Consider the following 22864-nt stretch of genomic DNA (forward strand, 5'->3'; position numbering starts at 1 on the left):
TGTACTTCCTGCTGTTTCTCACTATAAACCCTTTCCTTCTTGGCTGTCGCGGGGGCTCATCATCAGATAGGAGTATGAATGTTACACCCCAGGTTTCTAAGAATAGATGCTCTGACATTTGTGGGTTCATCTTGCACTCCTCTCCGTTGTGCTTTTGAGGACATTTTGGTTCATCGTAGCTGAAATGGACAGGAGGTTTCTTTCAAATCACCTCTCGAGATAGAGCCGGGATCCCCTTAGCGTCCCCATCATAGGGTGGCCGATACCACTGAGTGCTTACTGAGTTCAGTGGCAGGACTGTTCTGAGGGCTTTGTGTGTGTTAGCCCATTAAGTCTTACAGCAACCTGATAAGTTAGGTAGTGGTGTCTTACCCATTTTATCGATGGAGAAACTGGCACCGTAGACAGGCACACATGTACCTGTATGTATGCCGTGTCTGCTCAGGTCCACAGCAAGTAATTTGAATGTGTACCAAAATAGAAGTTTCTTCCCCAAATCCTAAGAATGTATTAGTTACTTACTTGGCTTTAGAAAATATGACAGGGGCACCTGACTGGCTCAGTCAGTAGAGCTTGTGACTCTTGATCTCAGGATTGTGAGTTCGCGCCCCATGTTGGCTGTAGAGATTACTTAAAAGTAAAATCTGTGGGGCATCTGGGTGGCGCAGTTGGTTAAAGCACCTCACTCTTGGTTTTGGCTCAGGTCTGCTCTTAGGGTGGCAGGATTGAGCCCCGCATCGGGCTCCACGCTCAGCATAGAGTCTGCTTGAGTTTCTCTCTCCCTCTTCGTCTGCCCCCCACCTGCTTGCACACTCTCTCTCTCTTTCCCCCCAAAATAAATAAATCTTAAAAAAAAATAAAATGAAATCTTTAAAAAAGAAAGAAAAGAGACTATGCCATATTCTAGTTTGCTCACGCATAGAACGCAGAGCTCTGTCGTCAACCTCCATGTTGTAAACCTGGCAGTGCCTTGAGGACGGGAGTTGCGTCTTCTTCCCCTCCTTGAGTTCCTCCGTACTTTGTCACCCTTCCTCAGTGACAGCACTTAATACTTCGCTCCGCTGTGGTGTGGCTGACATCCTTGCTGTCTGGGGGGGCCCTGGGAGCAGGAGCTGGGCGCCAGTGCCACGCCCTGGGGCAAGGCACACAGTGGGCCTGCTCTGGCGTTGTGCTGTGCGGACGCCAGGCGCGTCCTACTAAGCAGCAAACCAGCTCGCGGCAGTTTGCTCAGCACCGCCTGTGAGGCGGTAACCCCGCTTCACAGTTGGAAAGCTGTCGGGGGAGATGACGCAACTCGCCCAGGATAAAGTGGAGAAGCGGCAGCAGAGCCTGGGTGCTTACGAGGCCCACAGCTGTGTCCTTGAGCAAGAAACTACCAGAGGCGTCCTCGGTGGGACGCCGTGCCAGGGTCAGGCTTGACGTGGGCTCTGTCTCCATCCACTCAGGATTTGGTCTTGTTCACCTATGTGACCCTTTCTTTTCAGGACGAATCTCACTTCCTCAAGAACATCAAGACAGCCCGCTGTCGCGCAGCCATGCCCCTCCTCAAGGTGAGTCCCGCGGAGACCTGGCTTGGAGCCCGAGCCCACTCGGCATTGAGGGCCCGCTGTATCTTGCTCGGCCTGGCCTTCCACGGAGAGCAAGGGCTTACGTCCGGGGCGAGGGGCTGTGGGCCATGGACGTGACTTAGCGTCCACTCTGGGCATCACTCTGAAGGGCTTCAGCACCAGACTCGTTTTTCTTCCTAACTTCCTGCTAAGGAGCTGGTGGTCGGTGCAGTCGTTTCTGTCTGTCGGAGACGAAGGCCTGTCGGAGGTCACAGGCTGGATGGGGGCTGTACCGTAGGTCCTCTTGGGCTCCCGGACAAGGCAGAGGGGGCCGCCAGCGGCATGCCCTCTGAACAGCTCAGGAGAAACGGCCTGTCTGCTAAGTCACTGTGGGGACAGAGCTCTCTTGCGCTGAGAACCAAGGAAGAAGAGTCGTACAGACTCGGAACCAGGCCATCGGGTGTCAGCAAGAAGCCCTAGAAAGCTGAGGCGTGCCTCAAAGCTGATGTCCTCCCCCTGGGCCTCCCTAAGCCTGTCTGGTTAGCGAGAGGGTCAGCCATCCACAGCCCTTACTGTGCGGGCCTACACTGAGGCCTGCGTGCTCTGGTGGGTCGAGCCCTGGCTTCAGAGCGGGCAGCGTGTGGATGGAGCGTAGCTTCAGATCTGTGTCTGAGAGTGTTCTGTTCTGACACGCGACGTAAGCTCCGTGTTTCATCCGGCACGCGCTCCGGGCCCCCTTCCCCGGACAGCGGGAAGGCCCCCAAACTTCCTTTCATCTTTTTGTGGTGAGCTTTTTCTTAATATTGGGGAACACTAGTCAATTAGGGAAGTTGCTTTTTTTCTTAGAACCAGATAGAAGCCTCTCACAGATGACTTCGGGAGAATCTCCTTTGGTCTGTGTAGACTGAGCAGACAAAATTCCGTGTCTGTCGTGTCTTCCTTAAAGCAGCCCTTGTGCTGTGCCCGCACTTGCATACCGCAGCTTTCGTTGCTTGAAAGAAGCTTTACGTTATACGTAAACTAGGGAAAACAAATATGCTAAATGTTGGCGAAGCTTATTAACATTTGAAAATTAACTTAATTTTTCCAGTTCCCCGTAGAGCACAACTATCTAACTCGTTTCAAATTTTGTTTTGTTTTCTTTTGTTTTAGGAATAACAGCATGATACCCCTTCCAAAGCAGGATTATGTCCTGTGCTCCAAACTTTAAAGTCCTTTACTTAAAAACCTTGATTCTCTGCTCACATTATTTATAAATATTGATGGACACACTGTAATGAAATGTTTTTCTCAGAGTGGTGACCCTTCTTTTTGGAGGCTTCAATATATTTTCTTTTGAAAAACGTTAACAGATCAGGGTGCCTGGGTGGCTCAGTTGGTTGGGCATCTGCCTTAGGCTTGGGTCGTGATCTCAGGGTCCTGGGATTGAGTCCCGCATCGGGCTCCCTGCTCAGTGGGGAAGCTGCTTCTCCCTCTCCCTCTGCCTGCCGTTCCCCCTGCTTGTGTGTTCTCTCTCTGACAAATAAATAAATAAAATCTTTAAAAAAAATAGAAAAGAAAAATATTAACAGATCTTACCGTGGTTCCAGTATTACGGCGGTACCTAGATAAATCTGTGCCCCTGATAGCTTAGAAGAAGCTTGCCATAGGTAGGGTGTGTCACTACAGGTACGGAGGAAAGCTTTTTTTTTTTTTTTTAAGATTTTATCTATTAGCACAAGCCCGTGCCCGCACAGGTGGGGGGAGGGGCAGAGGGAGAGGGAGAAGCAGGCTCCCCACTGAGCAGAGAGCCCGACTCAAGGCTCGATCCCAGGACCCTGAGATTATGACCTGAGCTGAAGACAGACGCTTCACCGACTGAGCCACCCAGGTGCCCCAGTAGGAAGGCTTCTGAGCAGCCACCTGGTTCTTGCGGTCATTGGCTGGCCAGGCAAGCTGGACTACATACTTGTTTCTGAAACATGTGCTTCTGGGTCAGACCTTTTAAAGCAGCATTTATATCTTTAATACCATGGTGTATTTCAGAGTGCTGCATTTAAGACAGATCTTTTAGCTGTTAACTAGTAGAGCTTACCCTGCATTTGCTGTAGAACTCGGATGAGTTAACACTCTGAGATAAGACCCTTGAACATGGCCTGCTGTGTATGGAGGTGTCTTGAAGCCCCTCTCGTCGGTAACGTTGACTTCACAGGATTCCGGGCTGTTGATGGGATTGAGTGGAGGGGCACTGAGGCATTATATGCTGTTCTGCCAACCAGACCTTTCATCTCGGCTGTATTTCCATCTAGATCAGAGTTTCTCAGTCTCGGCACTGCCGGTACTTTGGGCTGGATCGTGCTTTGCCGTGCGGAGCTGTCCTGTGTGCCATGGGGTGTTTAGCAGCACCCCTGGCCTCCCCGCACTAAGTGCCGTAGTCCCTCCACCCACACACCAGGGGTGACAAGGAAAATTGCCTCCAGATATTGCCAAACGTGCCCGGGAGGGGCAAATCACCCCTCTCCATCTCTGTTGAGAATTATTGATCTAGATACTGGAAGGAGACGGATCTAAGTATTTTTGGAACAAGAGGAGAGTTCGGAGAAGTAAAACATGCCTTTAGAAAGGCACGCAAGGGTCTAATTTAGTACTATTCGATTGTTCCTCCAACTTGTGCATCTCCGAGAACTATATTCACATAATTAATATTTCAAGATATGTTTGGCAAATGTGCTCGATGAGGTAGTTAGGTGATATCCTACAGTCTGTGAGCTGGCCAGGCTGGATTGTGTCCTGAAAATGTGAGTCTCGTGAATGGTGATAGCAGGTGCACTCAGGACACACGTGGCTTAGGTTGTAGGAAACTGGTGTTGTGGTCCCCTGGGAAATGTGACGCCTTTCTTTCCGCACAGCACTCTTTGTTTGGGCTACTAAGCGAGGTAGTTCTATTTTTTGTGTACACGTGTGAAAGTAGCAAGACAGAAAACCATGAGGAACAAAATTCACGGGCGCCTGGGTGGCTCAGTCGGTCGATTGTCTGCTTTCAGCTCAGGTCATGATCCTAGGGTCCTGGGATCGAGCCACTCCCCTGCTTAGCTGGGAGTCTGCCTCTCCCTCTCCCTTTGCCCCTCCCCCTGCTTGTGCTCTCTCTCTCTCTAAAATAAATAAATAAGATCTTTAAAAAACAATTCAGATCACCTTAACTCCCTCCAACAGAGAAGACCACCATTAACATGTCCATTGTAGAGCAAGGTCATCATTTTTAATGGCTCTAGAGCCTTCTGTTGGATGAATGCATCCCATAGTTTAGTCCTTAGTGTTGGATGTTGTTTTGCTATTATCAGTAATTCTGCAAGTGAACATCATCGATGTATTTGTAGCTTGCATACTTTGACCTATTAGGACAAATTCCTACGTGCAGAATTGCTGGGTCAAAATTTCACTTTTTGGGGGCGCCTGGGTAGCGTAGTCGTTAAGCGTCTGCCTTCAGCTCAGGGCGTGATCCTGGCATTATGGGATCGAGCCCCATATCAGCCTCCTCCGCTGGAAGCCTGCTTCTTCCTCTCCCACTCCCCCTGCTTGTGTTCCCTCTCTCGCTGGCTGTCTCTCTGTCAAACAAATAAATAAAATCTTAAAAAAAAAAATTTCACTTTTTGATAGATGCCTCTGAAGGCCCATGTGGCCAGGCTTAACTGTCTTTACTCCCACTCAGCCCAAGTCACGCAGTCTTCTCCACAAGACAACGACCTGAAGGTAGTCAGTCTCTTGCTTTAGAGCAGCGAGGTGGATGTTGGAGTTTTTCTCTGATTTATAGCACTTTTTATTGTCAGACCGGTGTTCGATTATTTCTCTAGAGGGAAAAAGGCCTCAGAATCCCACCATCCTTTCCTAATAAATAGCTATTTCTCTTTTTGTGTGAGTAGGTCCTTTTTATGTCTCTATTGATTGGTTAGATGAAACGAGAGTAGTGACCTAAAATGTATGAGCTTTTTCTTTTTTCCTTTCTTGTTAAAGGAGTTTAAGTAGATGATATATTCAAAAGGGTGTACAGTGAAAAATAACTCTTTCTCCCACCTCTGGGCTCCAGACCCCTTGATTTCTGTCTCCGAAGGCAGCCAGAGTTACCAGATTCTCACATTTACTTCTAAAACTTAGTCTGTGCCCAGCTAAGCAGGTGCGTGTGTTTTTCCTTCCTCCCTCCTTAGAGTGTTCCTCGACTGCTATTGTGCTCCTGCCTTTTTTCTCTGACTCGTGTATCTTGGAAATCATCCCACCTCATTTCAGATGACTCGACCTCATTCTTACAGGTAGTATTGTATTGTATAAATCTATCATGATATGTATCATCTGCTCCCTTTTGATGGCTTCGTAGCCAGGCTTTGGCCATCACATATAGTACTGTGGTGACCATCTTTTCACATGATACACAAGCAGGTGTAGAGAACCCAGTCCCTCCGCCTCTAGAAGAGATGGCTTTTTGCCCCTCTTAGCCGGAAGGGAGAGTGGTATCATTTGAGGGTCTGTTCTCCCAGTGTGACGAGGCCGCAGGAGGAGTCCCTTGTGGTCCTGCTGTTCTGGTGAATTTCCTCCATTTTATCACAGAATCAGGAAGGAAATTATTGGAGTCTAACACTTAAGGTAGAATAGACTATTTTCCCGGCGGAAAAAAACATACTTAATACTTAATTTGAGCGTGTGTGTTATATTAATAACACCTATGCCCATGCATGCCTGGAAGGTCAAAACAATGTAACTTTAATTAGCTATAATTATGCCATTTGATGTATTCGCATATATTTTGGTATTTTTTGAACCAGAACACCTGTAGTCACATCCTTCCTTCTTTCCGTTCTTCCCTGAGAACTAGTTACCTTTCACATGGCGTCAGTATTTTATTACTATCAAAGCAGTGATGCTTGCTTAGCTTGAAAGCACTCTGGTTCTCGTGCAGATCAGTTTGGTGTTGGCAGGAGTGCTCAGACTTGTGACTGGAACTTTGTCTCTTTTTGGGAAAAGGCTAGATCCTAGAAGGAACCGTTTTGTATGAAATATGCTGACCCAACCAGAGACTCAGAAAGGCTATTTATGAAGTATCACTGAGTGGTAGGTGGCCCTCTGCTGATCCCTGGAGTGACCTCTGGTCAACAGGGATCATAATGATGCCATTTGTCCTGGTTTGGTTTTGCATGTCATGGAGAGCAGAGGGAAGAACGGAACCTTGATCTTCTCCCCAGATTCCAGTCACTGGATTTCTCCTGAAGAGTGGGTTTCCCTTCTTGTCCTCAAGGTTTAGATTTAACCACGGGTGTTGACTCTTCTGTTGCTTCTTGGCTCGTGACGGTGATCCTGCATTTGTTTTTGATCTGTGTACTTTTAGTCACGTGCCCCCGAACTGTTTGCCATTCTCCTTGTTTTTGAAGATTCTATAATGACTTCTGAACTCATGACAGCGTAGCTCCAGTGTCCCCACTACATGGGGCTAATGTGTGTATCAGGACACTTGGGTGGCATGGGCACAACCTTCTCTTGGACATCACCAGCCTTCTCAAGTAGTACTGCTAAATCACAGGGGACTCCGCCTACAGACCGAACTTTACCATTAGGAATAACCTGGGGCGAGAACAGGGCTCAGCTTTGGGGAGCATGACTTCTTCCCCAGTCCGGAGTCTTGGTGAGTAAGTGTGTTATACCCAGTCAGAATAATTCAGTAAAGTTATTGGCTCAGTTGGAAAAAAAGAGGTAACAACAGAAACTGCTGCAGAATCCCCAGGCTGCTTCTTGTATGAACTTACGATAATTTCAGCTCTTCTCTGCAACAGAACATTCTCTTGGCTCATATTTAAAAATCTATGTGTAGGTTATTTACTCTGAGCTGGACTGGATTCTCCTTGGCAAATTATTTATACTATCTTACCCTGCTAGCATCCTGTTCCTCAGGGCTGAACTGATGACCTTGATCCCTGGGGAAGCTGACCCTGTCTTTGAAGGTCATCTGCCCCCAACAGAGTCTGCTCCTGTGAATCACATCATTTCTCCAGGACATCACACAGAAATTACTTTTTTGCTCCACGATGGGTTTCCTGGGTGCTGCTCTCCTTCATTAGCCAGAGGAGTCGACTATAAAGTGTTCAGTTTAGTGTGCATTTACGTAGTTTTATGCATTTCTATTTTCTGAGATTGCAGGTTCTCCGACATGGAGGGTGACCCATAAATCATGGGCAGCTGGGCAGAATTAAAGGCCGTTTGGGTGACAGTGATGACAGTACCAACATGTTGGGGCTGAGTAGGGAGCAGGCTAAATCATTCCAGAATAGATAAAACGCTGTTCTGGTTTCTTTTCAAAGCTGGCCTTATTCTTTTTCCATAATGTACTTCTGCTTTTTAAACGCCTACAAACGTCCATTTTCAATGGTCTCATCACCCCTAGTCTGGGCAGTGTATGGGAGAACACGCTCCGAATTAACTCTGTCCTGTAAATACCCAACCGAGAACCCGAGAGTTATTTTCTGTCACCTGATCTGTGAGCTGTTTCTGCCCAGGCTCCATCCCCAGGCAGCAGCAGCGACATGGGGTATCGGTTTAGGATGATAGGCCGATTTTCTCTTATTGATAAGACTTCTCATTTTCCCCGTTGCATTGAAATGATCTTGGGCCAAGGCAGGCGATGCTACAGACGTCATTCAAGAAGCTCGTTGTTATTTTAATGAGTCTGCATTAAACCGTGCAGGAAATTAGAAGCCTGGGTAATTGAACTGTGGAAAATTGTAGCTGGAGAAATTCATAGCTCTGCTGTCATAATGGAATTAGGTACTGGCAGTCACTGAGAGGGCAAAAGTGCATCTTGAGAGTTGTATATACTGTATATTTATAAAGAATCATTTTTCTTCCCTCTGTTGCACCTTTATTTATTTATTTGTATGAGGCAGCATATCCATCTGAAAACCTAATTTCCTCCCCTAGGTGATTTACTGCACGCCATTGTCTTACGCTCCCCTCGTTAACTCAAGGTTACAGTGGTTAACAAGGTGTTTCTAGACAACTGAGCTCCCCGGTAGGCTTCCTTCTCAGGGCTGAAATGGATTTTACCTCCAGGAATATTTGGCCATTCCGTGTCCTAATACAGTGGGGAGTGTCTCCTTTATTTTCATCCTCTTGCCCATCTTAGGAAGAGGTGGGATATTTCAGTCTGATCTCCACGGCTCAGGTGGGGGTCAGGCTGGCGAGGAACCTGGAGTTCATCATTGGAGTCGACCATTTATTTCTGTCCTCCCCACTGCTGAGCAGGCTGCTGCAGACCCGAGCTGAGTTTAGGGTACATGGATCTGGGTCCCGCTTTTTAAAGTCCTTATTAACTGCAAAATGAGCTAAGTCAGGGAGCTCCAGGCTCAGAGTATTGTGCAGCTGAGTTAGCGACAGCCTGTTCGTCCCCGAAGAAAATCAGGTAGAGCCTTATCACGGCCACCCCTGGCTCTTCCTCCTGGCAGTGAGAAAGGGCTGGTCCTCGGTGTCATTATCCGACTGGAAGTTCAACTCAGATGTCAGATCCCATCTGGAAGCAGGTCAGACCTGTTCTCTCTCCCCCCTTCCCCTTCCTCTTCCAATGCTGGATTCTTTGAGTTTATTCCATCTTCCCGGGAACACTGGTTAGCTGAGTATTTCTCAGCATACAGCGAACTTTGGTCGGTTGCTTACTTTGTGCCAGGCTCTGTGCTCCAGAAGATAAAGGTGAACCCAGCCCTGATCTCAAGACGCTCGTAGTCTAGTGAGGGAGGTGGAATTCAGTATCATGTGCCGAGTCCTGATGTATGGACTTGTGACAAAGGCAGCCTAGGAAGTGGCATCCCGCTGCTTACGTGGGTCACACCATGAAGCTCTTGGAACGTGTGTGCTCCTCTCTCTCTGGCCACAGTACCTTTGCTTAGAGTTCCCAGGTATGGGCCACACTGGGATCTGGAGTGAGGCCAGCCTGTGGTGTCATTGGAATCTAGATCTCCCTGGGTTCTGAGGGGAGTAAACTGGAGAACTGCCAGCAGTCAGGGTGCCCAGGAAGGGAGAGGTGCTCTTGCTGCATTCCAGGGAGTTTTGTTCTTCCTGGGGCATCCAGCTCCAATCCCAGGGGGCCATTTGGGATAGTCCCTAGGTGCTCCTCTGTGTGCTCTCAGCACTTTGGCTGTTTGTCTTCCAGGTTGCGAAGAGGGTGATCCTGCTGTCCGGCACTCCAGCCATGTCCCGGCCCGCAGAGCTCTACACCCAGATCATCGGGGTCAGGCCAACTTTCTTCCCTCAGTTTCATGCGTTTGGACTTCGCTACTGTGATGCCAAGCGGGTATTTATTCTCTCCTCTCCCCATCCCCCACTGCCCCATCCCTCTCCCCAGTTCTGATACTTACCTTTTTTTCCTTCTCTTTGGCCATGGTATGATCAGAAGTACACTGGCCAGGGAGCCAGACCCAGATTTTTGTCCTGCTTTGCCCCTAATTCTGACCTTGAGAATAAGAACAGTCTCTCCTATTTTTTAATGCTTGTGGTTCTGGGGTAGTGTTTCCCAGTGAGGGGACCGGGGGTGATGCATAGGTATCTGGAGCTCTGAGAAGGGCACGGAGGCGAGCTAGGAGTGCGGCTGGGGCCCATGAAAAAAACAACATAAGGCCTCCAAACAGGTAGAGTGGGGAGTGTGATCTGGAGCTGCCTCGGTGGGCCCTCATCAGCCAAAACAGCGACTCATTGCAGTGAATTGTGCCTGCTCGATAGGCCAGAAGCCTCTGAGCTACAGATGCTCTGTGGGAACACAGTGCCAACGGGGCATGCGCTTCTGGGGCTCCAGTCTGCGGGGCTTCAGTCTCCAGGAATGGCAGAGGGAGCTCGTAACTGAGAATGCCATTGCAATCAAACCCTTGATTTCATTTCTTTTCACTGAAAAAAGTATGTATTTAATGACTTGGGGAAATAACAAGAGTGGGGAAAAAAAGCAGGATGCGAAATTTTCCCCATCATTCATTCATTCATTCCCACTTTCTCCCTCTCTCTCCCCTCCCTAACCCCCTCTTCCTCTCCCCCCCATCTCTCTTTCACTTATGATTGGAAGATAATGTACATCAAAACGGATTACTTTTGTAAGCCAGAAAATCGACATTTTTTAAATGTTTAAATGACATTATTCACCGATCCTGCCTTCCTCCTGATGGGCCATTGAATCCCTCAGCGTTCATCAGTCTGATCGAGCCAGCTGAGCATGGGACACTGTCCTCCTCGGTAGAGAAGGCTCCTCACCGAGTCTCCACCATTTCCTCTCTCTCCTCGTCCACGGCCGTGCCTCCCTCCCCGTCAGCAGCAGCGTGTTGGTGGCAGACTCAGCACGCTTCCTGAGCTGGGGGTGCCTCTCAGTGTCAGGCAGCCATAACTGGGTTGGCCAAAGCCTGTGCACATTTCCAGTGTTCTTCCCCAAAAATAACTCGAGAAAGGATGACGCAGAGAATCAGCTCCTTGTTTGCTGAGGTGTTCATATTTTTCCTTACTCAGCTGAGCTTTTTTCTTCTGGGATTGGGCCGCTTTCTCTTCGGGAAGGGACTCCTCCTTCTTGGCCCCTAGTGCCTTCTGCATGCTCTGCAGGCCCGCCAGTGGGATACAGCTCGTCTGTTTGCTGGGGTGCCAGGCTCTGGGTTGGCCGTGGGGCGGGAGGTACAAGCACAAGTCCTGGTGGGCGACCTCGAGGACACGAACAGGTGGGATGTGGGTGGGGCTGGCTGGCATCTTCTTCGTGTGCCCTGATAGCTCTCTCTGACCCAGGCTCTGGAACTTTCACAATCAGAAAACCAGAGGGAGGAGTCACTAGTTTTCCTTTCTCGTCTTTATTTTTGAAAGTGGCCAGGGCAGTGAATTTATCCTTCAGCGGCAGACCTTCGTCTCGCAAGGTCAGACTTCAGGAACTCCCAAACTCTGTTCCCACGGGGGTCCACATGGCCCTGAATTAGAACGGCAGACTCCGGCCCCTCTCTCAAGGGTAGATCATGTCTCCTTTTCCCCAGTTGTCCTGCTGTAACTTCGTCAACCTCGACGCCACAACCCAAGCTCTGCCTGACTTCTTTCTTGCGGGGGGTGCCCCCGCTGCAGAGGCTCCAGCCCAACTCTAAGACCCCATCAGTTCAGGCCTTCAGGATTCCTGTTTTGTGATCAAATGACAACCTTCCCGAGCCGCTATTTGCATCAAAGATGCTGACATGGGAGAAATGGCTATTGCTTACCCATGACGCATGCCGTCTTGAGGAAAAAGCCTTGCTATGCAAGTTTGTGATGTCAATAAGATTGTCTGCCTTATTTTTTAAATACTTTTTCCAAAAAACTTTTCAAGTACTTTAAAAATATCCACTTACATCAAACAAAGTACTTATAATGTAAATTGTAGTGCTTTGCAAAGTTAATTGCAAACCATTTTGGGCTGCTTATCGAGGCAGGAAATTTCTGTTATTAGATGTATTTCAAGCCATACACTTGTTTAAAACACAACATCCGTAGTGCATTTCCCCACGGATCAATCCAGATAAGATTCCACATGGTTGTCGTCGTCCCTTGAAACTCTTCAAGAGTGATTTGTACCTCGTTCCTGTTTGCAAATGACCCACTTTCTGAAAAGGATCTTCTCTTCCTCGACTATCTGGGCTCATGGTATAATACTTAGCTCGTGATGGTAGGAGCTGAAGACAGAATTCGTTGCCTTTACCCCCAGACTGTCCCTTCCTGTGTCCCCAGGCTCTGTCCACCATCTCCCCGGTCTTCATGCCATCCTTATTAAATTTATCCTTTCTCTCCTCCTCACTGTGTCCCCCCCGCCCCACCACCACTAACAACCAAGAAAGCAAACACACATACTGCCTTTCCCCCTCCTTCCACCTAGCCCAATGCCTGCTATGTGGTAAATTTTCAATACAAGCTTGTTGGATTGTGAATATTCCAAATTTTAAATCTTTGGTATTATTGGGTTTTAACCTACAAGATTAAAAGCTGACATAGGAGCATGCTGTCCAAATTAATTATGGTATCCACTTGTTCCCAGCAGGATTTATTTAATGCAGCCCACAGGGCAGGGCTGCTTCCCCCCCCGCCCAGTGGCCAGCTTCTTGCATTGAGAGAAGCCACTGAAAAGAATGCCCCTTGCTGAACTCATTTTCGACCCCATTGCATGAAGGCATTTGCTGAGAACTTCCAGTTGATTTCAGAGTATCTTTTTTTAAAGAAGAAGCAGTTTTTGATCATTTTACTTCTCCGCCTTTGACCATCTCTTCCTATTCTGTATGTAGCAGAGGATACCCGCCGTGTCTTCACAATTAGAGACCAGGTCCACTGGCCCTCGAAAATGAACAAGCCTAGCTTCTACCTAAGGTGGTTTATGGTCCAGGGGAGGTTGAGACAGGAAGGGAGACAAGCAGCTGGAAACATAAGGCAGCAGACACCTTGGTTCCCTCATTTTCTAGAGGACTGTAGATCCGTTCTTTTTCGAGTAAGATTGTTAGTGAAAGATACGGTTTTCATTTTAAATCTTCTCTAGCTATGTGACAGGGAATAGATATTCTTGCTCATTGTCTCCCATGAGCTACTAAGTGAAGAAACCATTTTTATGAAGAACTGCCTGGGTACCCTAAAACCCACCTCTGGTCTCAGCCAGACTGGCAAAAGCCTGTGCTCTTGGTTCCTCCCTTCAGTCCCCACCAACAGCAGCAACACAGCGCATTCATCTCACTGCACTTGGATGTGCTGGGATAGCCTGTACTCCAGGCACAACAGCTTCTTAAATCTCAATACATCTCATCGAATGAAGATGTTACTGAAAACGTGATTTGTTACATTGTGCAGTGGACTCTAGGATAAGTCCAAGGGAAGATGATTTCTTTATTTAGAATACAGGACTAGTCTGACAAGCTAAGCGTCTTGTTTGTTTTTAAACGTAATGGACACCAGATCTCTCAGCATCTTGCATTTGCTGCTAGAAAGTTCAGCGTGTAGAACACCAAGATAGATGTTTTTAGCACACTTTATTCCTGATTTTCTTTTTCTCTTTTCCTTCCTCATTCCCATCTGTGTTATATGAGGTTTCATTCGTCCTTTAGAGCCACTTGAAGTTGTCTGAACAAAGCCACAGCAAGAGAAGGTTGTGAGCCGGTTGAGGTCACGGCCCGGTTAACTTGGACCTAGGAGAACCTAACTGGCTGTGTGTCTTGATTCTCCCTCCACAGCAGCCCTGGGGATGGGATTATTCGGGCTCCTCCAACCTCGGTGAGCTGAAGCTGCTGCTGGAGGAGGCAGTCATGCTGCGACGCCTCAAGTGCGATGTCCTTGCCCAGCTCCCACCCAAGCAGCGCAAGATGGTAGTCATTGCCCCTGCCCGGATCAGCACCAAGGCCAGAGCTGCCTTGGCTGCTGCGGCCAAGGAAATGACCACCATGAACAACACCGTGAGTGTGGGGCTTGAGATGGGGATTTGGAAGTCGATGTGTCCTTTCCGGGAGGGGGTCTACAGGGGTTTACCCAGAGTTCTCTGAGCTTGCCTTTCCAGGACCTCTTCCCACACCCCCGGGCAAGGACAGTGAGCCCATGTCATCTCTCAGCCTACCTAGTCTGCTTCCAAAATCTCTTCCTAATTTGCGGCTTTACACACGTGTAGATTACTGTTGATGGATGGTCATAAAAATAAACCCCTTAGCAGTTGTAGAATGGTGATGTGTATTCTGAATCCCTCAAAGAGAATTGGAATTTATGTTTAGTGTATTTTGAGAATGTCTTAAAGTCTTGTAAGTGTTACTTAGTCTATTAACAGTTAGAAATTAGTTCTAGGTGTATTCGATATATATATTAATCCTCTTTTAGTCAAAATAGCAAATCAACATTTATATAACAAAAGTAAGGTTTTAAAACCCTCTTAGCTCTTAATCCTTATTATAGTCATTTATGGTTTGCAAGAAGCTGGCATCCCCATTTTATGGAAAGGGAAACCAAGGCCCACAGAGAATGTGATTTACTCAATGTCTTATGGCTGCTCCATGGCAGAGCTGAGGCTGTAACCAAGCCTGTTACCTCTGTATTTTAAGGTCTTAACACTGTGGTGGTTTTATCTTTTCAAAACACTTTCATATCTGTCTTTAGTGTCACACTGTGCTAAGTGCGGTAAAGTAATTTACACCAGCTCCATTTCTGTCCTTTTGGGAAAAAAACTTGCAGTTTTCATTGCCAAGAAAATAACAGTCATTGACATTTTTTGACATTATCATAACGCGTTACCTGGGCTTGTTATTACCCTGTAGAAGGAAACTTAGATCAAGATGAGATCCAAGCCTTCTGGGGGAGCACAAAATAAGTAAGAATGACAAGAGACAGAGTGCATGGGGTTTTTTATGTTATTTTACCATGTTATGAGCAAGACGATGGGTAACTTTTAAAAAACAAGAGTGCACTGGTAAGTTGTCAAGCCGTATCTAATTTATGCTCTGTTACATCTAATAATCTGGGTAGTCTGGAGGAACTGAGCGGGCATGATCTCTTTGCTGTGGGGTTTTCCAACAAAGTTCCCCAACACTGATGTGGGTGTACAGACCAGTGGTTCTCAAACTGTATTTCAGTGGAACACAAGCAGAAGCAGGTATTCTGTGGCTAAAATCACCGTTGGTGATCTTTATCTGATTTCTAGAGATAAAAATTCAATGGCTGGAAATTCTTTTTTTTTTTTTTTTTAGATTTATTTATTTATTAGAGAGAACGAGGGCTGGGGGGAGGGACAGAGGGAGAAGGAGAACGAGAATCCCACACAGTCTTTCTGCTGAGCACAACATAGGGCTTGATGGGGCTTGATCTCAAGACTCTGAGATCAGGACCTGAGCCGAAATCAAGAGTCAGCCGCTCAGCTGACTGAGCCACGCAGGCACCCCTGAGTGGAGATTCTTTTTCTTAGTTTTAAGCTTTTTCTTATAATTCTCTTAAATCTTTAATGTCTACTAACCGTTGCCCATGAGTGAACTCTGCCATCAAGAAAACCAATGAACAAGTATAGCAAATATATTAGTGGGGAAAATTCAGATAGTGGGATATTTTTAGGTGCAAAGATCTGAATGTTTATAAATATTCTATATTTTAGTGCCTTGTGTATGTGGTGGAAGTAAGGCTATCAGTATTTTGTGGAATTCCTCAGAGAACCCCCTCACCTGTGCCTGGTCCCCCTCCGAAACCAGGCAGAGAGACCAGCCAATGTAGACAACAGAAAAAGCAGTCAGTGGACATTTGAAATTGAGGAGGAACAGCACATCGAGTGGCCAAGAGGCAGCTCTAAATTGTGCAATATGCCCCAAAAGAAGTATGGGAATTTTTTCTTAGTGCAGCAAGGTTTGAAATCATTTTTGAAGTTTTTTGCCAGTTTATGCAGTTCCTTGCCTCTGGTTAGGGGGCTTTATCTAAAGATGATGTCAGATGCAACCTGGAGGTTTGATTTCTGAGTTTACAGGCAATAATGTGAAATTTACTAGGCTAGGGGCGCCTGGGTGGCTCAGTTCATTGGGCGTCTGCCTTCAGCTTAGGTCATGATCTCAGGGTCCTGGGCTCGAGCCCTGCATTGGACTCTCTGCTCAGCAGGGAGCCTCCCTCTCCCTCTCCTTCTGCTGTTCCCCCTGCTTGTGCTCTCTCTCTCTTTGTCAAATAAATAAATATAATCTTTAGAAAGAAAGAAAGAAAGAAAGAAAGAAAGAAAGAAAGAAAGAAAGAAAGAAAGAAATTTACTAGGTTAAACTATGGAAATCAGGAATGTTGGGTATTTTTTAACTTCCAGTAGCTGTGTAAATCCCCTAAATTCTTTGGGATATTTTGATATTTTCTTAACCTAAAAAGGGGAGCCATGATGTGCCTCCTAGGCCTGGTGCTGGAAAGGTCCCTAAGGACAGTGTCAGTTGCTCTGAGTTCCTCCTGTTGGGTGATTGTTCTCTCTGCTTCTTCACCCCAGAGTCGTAACATTGTTGTGCAGATTATGAAAAACCTCGATTGCAGTGGAATTCAAGAATCCAGCAGAGAAAGAGCCCAGAACTCTTCTCAGTCCAGGGCTTGGGAGTTGCTATGTTTCCCTGGAGTCTTAGGAAAATTGGGAGTTTGTTCCTAAAAGAGAGAAATTGATGAGAGTTTCAGATCACCTGCAGAATGATACTGAAGTCGGATACTAGGTTCTTCCTGATGACAAGATAAATCCTTGATAAAGTGGTTCCCTTTTGTGTTCTTTAATGTAAATTCATTTCTGTGGTGGAACATCCAAGTAGAAGATGAATTGAGGAGCTTTGCTCGTTAGACCAGCAGAACCTTTCTTACCCCAGAGCCACTGCTGTGGTACAGCTGTCAACCGTGGATCTGATCTGAGGCAACAGCCTCCCTTCGTTCAGGAAGGGGAGCCAGGGTCAGCCGGGAGCTGGACCAGGTGGCCCTTGACATCCCTTCCAAGCCCTGTGAAATCCTGAGTTGAAAAAGTTAAAATGGGGGATGGTGGTTTTATGGTTTTAGGCAAGTAAGGAAGGCTTGTGAATCTATAAAAAGTTGCCCCTCCCACTTAAGTTACTTTGTAGCCGCAAGTTTCCCTGCGGTGTTGCGTATTACCATGGTTCCAGCAAAGGCCTGCTGCCCCGTCAAGGAACGGTTCTTTGTTCCCTCACACCTTCCCATCTGGAGGAAGACATTTTTTAAAAAGCTTTAAATCACAGAAGCCAAGGCGAAGCGGCCCATTTATAAAATATAATGTACAACGAAAGCTCTTTCTTATTTTCAGCAGAAATAATAGATATCTCTTCACAGGCTAAGAAAAGCTGACTCTAATCCTCTTTTGTCTATAGTAATTTTTTGATCAGCAAGACCAGGAACAGAAAAATAGAACAAGTCCACACAGACTTCCTGGTGACAGTATCAGTTCACCCTTCTGCCGTTTGACAATACATTCAAATTCCAACAGGAAAAATAAATTCAAAACCCCAGTGGATCTAATTTAGTAAAAGCCTGGGAACAAAGAACGCAAGTTATTTAAAATTTCCTGGCCCATGGCTGGCAAAAGAAGTGAGATCATTAATGCGCTAGTATTGTGTCTACTCAGTTTTAGGGAGGTTTGTTTTTTTTTGGGTTTTTTTTTAAGACGAAACTATTGATCTTTCCTATATTAAAATAGCTGTCTATTGCATAAAATCTGAAAGATAAAGAAAAGTACTTTAAAGTAACATCAATCAAGTGTTTCTTACTACTATACTATAAACAAGAGTCACCCATCTTTTATATCATATAATTTTGGCATATATCATTTGGGTAGTTTTTCTATAAAATGTATGTATATTTTGCTTTAAATATGCATTATTTACATATACACTTATATATAGATATAGATATAATTTATGTATACAATAAGTAACATTTTTAAAAGCAGAATTGGTACCCTATAAACACCTATCAGGTGGGGAGGAAAAAACAGGTTACAAAACCACATCCTGAACACTTCTCTGTGTTGTTAAATGTCTTTTTAAAGCACAATATGTGTTTTTTCCCTTGGCCACATTAGAATTTTGCTAGTAATTTTGAGTTGGACATTTGGGTCATTTCAGCTCCGTATTCTAAGTAGCCAGACACTGAGAAAGCAGCTTGCATAGGAATTCGGGAAGGTGGACTGTATGGTGAGGGTAGGTGTGAAGGAATGAGTTGCTGCAGCATGGGTCTGGGTGCACTTGGAAGTCATCCCCGCAGGTGCCCCCTGGACCGACCCCGCGACCGAGTGTGATAAAGGGGTTTGCTCCCCATATCTCATCAGCGCTCAGTGGCAAATCTCAAACAGGCGAGGTTTCTCATGTGCTTTCTGCCACTTGCCCGTCTGTTTGTTCTGCCCTCTCCCTCTCTGCTTAGCAGGTGTGGAGTGAGCAAGTGTGGGTGGGAGGGAAGGACCTGACAGGAGCAGTGGTGGTTCCCAAAGGGCATGGGAGTCAATGTGAAGACAGGACGACTGGAGTGCTCTCTGCTTGAGGCATGCCCACTGTGGGTGAGGTCAGTGCCTGGAAGCCTGGCTCTGTCCCTTTGGTGTATCCTACCAGGGACTGCATTATGTTAGAGGGCCTGGCTGGTCTGCTGTAAGGGACCCTTTGAGGGGACGTGAATGGACCTCAGGATGTCTGTGAGCTCTTTGTCCAGAAGGAAAAAGGTATGTGTGTGCCCAGAGTTTCGTCAGAGTCTACGCTGGGTCTATAACTGAGAAAGTTTAAGGCACACTGTCATGGAGTCGCATCTCCAACAGGAGTTCTCAGGAAGTTTGTTCAGTTGGACCTCTGTCACAAAGCAGGAGGGACGGTGGCCACCACTGCCACAACAATGACATGGCCCCACTAGCCTGTCATTGCCCGCCCCCCCCCCGGCTTCCTGTGGTTCTGGCATCTTCCTTCTTTCTCGTCAAGTCCTTGAGGAAAGACATGGTTGGGAGGCAGGAAGCTGTTTGGACCAGGCAGCTTGTGCCACCATCTGTGGTGTCGTTGTTTAAGGTACAGCCTGGCTGTGGCCGCTTTCCTGAGTTATTAACGAGTTCAGGGCCATGGATGTTATTACTGTGGGCTCACTTCTTTGTTACATGAAGAAGCTATCATGTCAGTCACTGGCCTCACGGGGCCTGGGCACAAAGAAGTAGGGGCATCTGTAATCCTCGCTTGCTAGTGGAAGGAGAGGGCCACCATAGCAGTGATGGTTAAGAGTGTCTGTCATCTCTAGGGACCCAGAGTGATGGTAAATGTTATCCTATAATATTGTGAAACTATTTGTGCCTCGCCTGTGCTAGCATTCTTGATTAGTATTTATTTAGATGCCAACTATAAAGAAAACATGATTTCTTCTCCTGGGAGGTCAATGACCTTATGTGGGAGGCAGGCCAAAATACACGTGAATAATGGTTTTGAGATGATACTAGAATACACTCGTTGGGGTCAGTTGGAATTGATTCAGTAAGTCTTGTACAGAAGCAAGCTTCGTTAGTTGGGTATGGGCACAGTGTGGCAGAAGGAAAAAGGGAGGCAAAAAGCACCTTGGGTCAGTATCGTGTGTAAGTTGTCAGCAGGCTGTAGGAAGTGGTTCACGTAGCTTAATGAGGGCTGCATTTCAGCCAATCATGTGAGCCTGTGTGGATGGTGGATCCGTGGCCGAGATGCCTTTCCCAAGGGTTCTCCTGTTCCTGGTCTCACTGGCCACAACAGTTCCTGGGAGATGACAGGGTACCTATAAGGCCATGTCTCCGATGACAGGCTGGAGTCCCTGCAGTTCCCATGGCTTGTCTAAATTGAGTGGATGAGTCAGGGTCTCCCAGCTCCGACAACAGGTGTTAGGATTTGTAAAGCTCAGAGCAGTGATAATTACAAGCTCATCAGCTCATCCCAGGGTTCGCAGAGTAGCAGACTTTCAATCTTAGACTTCTCTCTCCACAGAAACGGCAGCAGAAAGAAGCCCTCCTTCTCTTCTTCAACAGAACAGCTGAAGCTAAAATCCCATCTGTCATGTAAGTGGCCACCAAGTGTCTACGTCTCTCTCCCACTCTCTGTCTCCCTCTCATCTTTAAAAAGAAACACCTATTACCTTAATCCGCCAGCATGGCTTTACTGCTCTGCAAGAAATGATGAGAGCCTGGAATTATAGCTGCCTTCAGTACAAAGTTCAGGGCAGCGTAGCCTCATCACCCACAGGGCATAAGCAGGCCTGTCACGGGAGCAGTGCCCAGTAGAGTTTGGGGTGCTCAAGAGCTCCTGTCTTAACCAATAAGCTAGAGCTGCTGCCACACAAGGAGGATGGGGTTGACCAAGCACTACAGTGAGCTTTTCCCCTTAGTAGGAAACCTGTGGGCACTTGCCTATAGACACAAGTGAGGGGTTTCATGGAAGACCAGGAAGGCTGCCTTACGGGGAGTCTCAGGCAATCTCCAAAGACGTGAAGTCTCCGCCATTATTTACCTACATAAAAAGGCAACTGTCAAAGTTTGTTCAAAAGATATGGGCAAGTTGGCCATTGTCACACTTAAGTTTTCCTTCCGCCTTCTAAACTAAGGCTGAAGTCATAATTCCTATTCTTAAATGTATTCACTGACTTGAAAAATTGTCTGCCTTTCTTAAAGAAAGGAAAAACCCACTCATGTTCAAATATTCACTGTGGTAGAAACTTGAGGCAATTCTCATGACGTGCATTTGCCTGATTTTTTATTGTTTAACATTCATGTGAGACTCTGGCAGGATAATGGTCCAAGTGATTTAATTACAATGAAAATGAATTTAGCGTGGGTTGAGCGGTGCCAGCTTGGCTGTGGGGACCAAGCTCTGTGGATAAATTGAGACACACACAGCCTACCCCACCCTCTCACTCAGCCTCCAGATCCCCCAGCCTCTCCGGCCTCTCCCTCTGCACCCCTAAATGCAGTAAGAGAGTGAGTTCACCACATGATTCAAATCTAAGATCTATCCCCCCAAAAGACTGCTGAATGTTGGCCAGCTCTCCTTCACCCTCAGGGCACTGCCCTTTTCATTTATGAGACTGTTAGGAGACTAATGAACTCCAGATGTGGTTTTACAACCTGGAGACTTCTCTCTCAGAAACTCATCAGAATCGCCCCCTCCAACCCATTTCTCACAAGCTGCTAAATAACAGATGGCAAGGGTGTGATCCTTTTTCCTTGCTGTCTCTGTTTGTGACCTACAAAATTCAGGGTCTGTTGAGTGCTGGGCCCAGAACCACCCATTTCTCTTAGAAATTTTAAATCTGGCCATTCCTGCACCTCTTAAATAAACTTTGGGACTACCTTGTTTTAGTGCGTTTGGCTGCTGTAACAAAAATACCATAGATTGGGTGGCTTGAACAACAGGAATTTTTTTCTCAGGCTTCTAGAGGCTGAGAAGTCCAAGATGGAGGCAGCTACAGATGTAGTGTCTGGTGAGGGCCCTCTTCCTGGCTTGCAGATAGCCGTCTTCTCCCTGTGTCCTCCAGTGTCAGAAGGGGTGAGGATGTTCTTTGGGAGGGGGGGAGTCTCTTATAAGGATGTTGATTTCATTCATGAGGGCCCTGCCTCTGTGACCTTATCCCTTCACAAAGGTCCCATCTCACATTAACCTCACCTTGGGGGTTATTATTTCAACAGGATTTGATGGTGGGGGGGGGGTGCAAACATTCCATTTGTAATATACCTTACACATACTTTTTCAGAATTCCGTGATAAATTGTCTAGTGCTTTCTAATTTCCAACCAGTTTCGACATCTGCTAACTCATTTCACACTTACAGCCTCTTTGCGCGATCAGTCAAGTAAGTCAAACTGGCCCCATTTTTAAAATGGAGAAATGGAGTAAATCTCATGTATGTTTCTGGGCCTCAGAGTCACACATCTAGTAAGTGGAAATTAGATTATAAATCTTAAAACCGCAGTTTCCTCTGCTAATTGTTTTTCTTCCCCTTTTTGCTGCTGTTCGTTTGTTTTAATTTTAATGGGCATCTTTTGATAGAAAAGCCAGTGGTACGGTGGTAGGCAGACATTTCCAGCCTGGTAGCTTAGGGGCTTGAGAAGGATAGAAATAAAAAACCGCATCTGAGATGGAGAGAGAGAGAGGAACTAGGAAACCTGGGACCTATAGTTGTTAATGAGCTGTCCAGCTTGATTTTATGGCCTTGTGACTTTTTGATGCTGTAGCAATAAACTTTCTTGCTTGTATCATGGCAAATTTTATGTCTCAAACTAATTAAAGTAGATTCTATTAGTACCAACTATTCACAAATTGAACTCAAATCCATGCCCTGGTTGGCCGTAGTGTTGCTTGAAAATAATTCTTAGATGCTTAGAGGACAGGTCACCACCTGCGTGACAGGAAACCTTTGAGATTTGTCCTTCTCCAAGGAGGGCAGTGTCTGTTCTGTATCCAGACATACCCGCATGTGAGGATGGCCTCAGGCCGAGTGAGTCCTTTTTGTCAAATGCAGTGAATATATCCTGGACCTACTGTTTGTGTCCAAGGAGGCTCACCTTCCCATTGCCCATGTGGGAACAGTGACCTGTCCTGGGATTGTGAACCCCCTGCAGGGCATTAAATCGCAGGGAAGCCATAAGAGTCTGCTGACTGGGTGACCCCCATCCCCCTACAGCTCCTGGCGTTAGCTGCCTTCCTCGGGGCCACAGCTAAAGATGGGGGTGGGAAGTCAAGAAAAAAACAGTGATGGAGGAGAGAAGTAAATCAAGAGGAGAATAAAGAGCAAGGAAATAAGGTTCTTCACTCCATCTTCCTTTGCCTCAGAAAAAAATTCCCTTACCACTGATTTAGTTGTTGGCCATGTAGCTTGCCATCTACT

At 46.6% G+C, this 22864-nt stretch overlaps 1 protein-coding gene across 6 annotated transcripts in view; it reads left to right on the forward strand.

The window, feature by feature from the left end:
• SMARCAL1 (SWI/SNF related, matrix associated, actin dependent regulator of chromatin, subfamily a like 1) overlaps positions 1–22864 on the forward strand; it is a 56319-nt gene that overhangs the window by 20714 nt on the left and 12741 nt on the right. For all 6 annotated transcript variants that reach the window (XM_026491993.4, XM_044381186.3, XM_026491995.4 and 3 more), the window contains 4 exons: positions 1485–1550; positions 9709–9849; positions 13751–13969; positions 19973–20043. In XM_026491993.4, coding sequence (XP_026347778.1) covers positions 1485–1550; positions 9709–9849; positions 13751–13969; positions 19973–20043 — 497 coding nt within the window. The remainder of the gene's footprint in view (positions 1–1484; positions 1551–9708; positions 9850–13750; positions 13970–19972; positions 20044–22864) is intronic.

This window comes from Ursus arctos, unplaced genomic scaffold, assembly GCF_023065955.2.
Source record: "Ursus arctos isolate Adak ecotype North America unplaced genomic scaffold, UrsArc2.0 scaffold_1, whole genome shotgun sequence".
NCBI lineage: Eukaryota > Metazoa > Chordata > Mammalia > Carnivora > Ursidae > Ursus > Ursus arctos.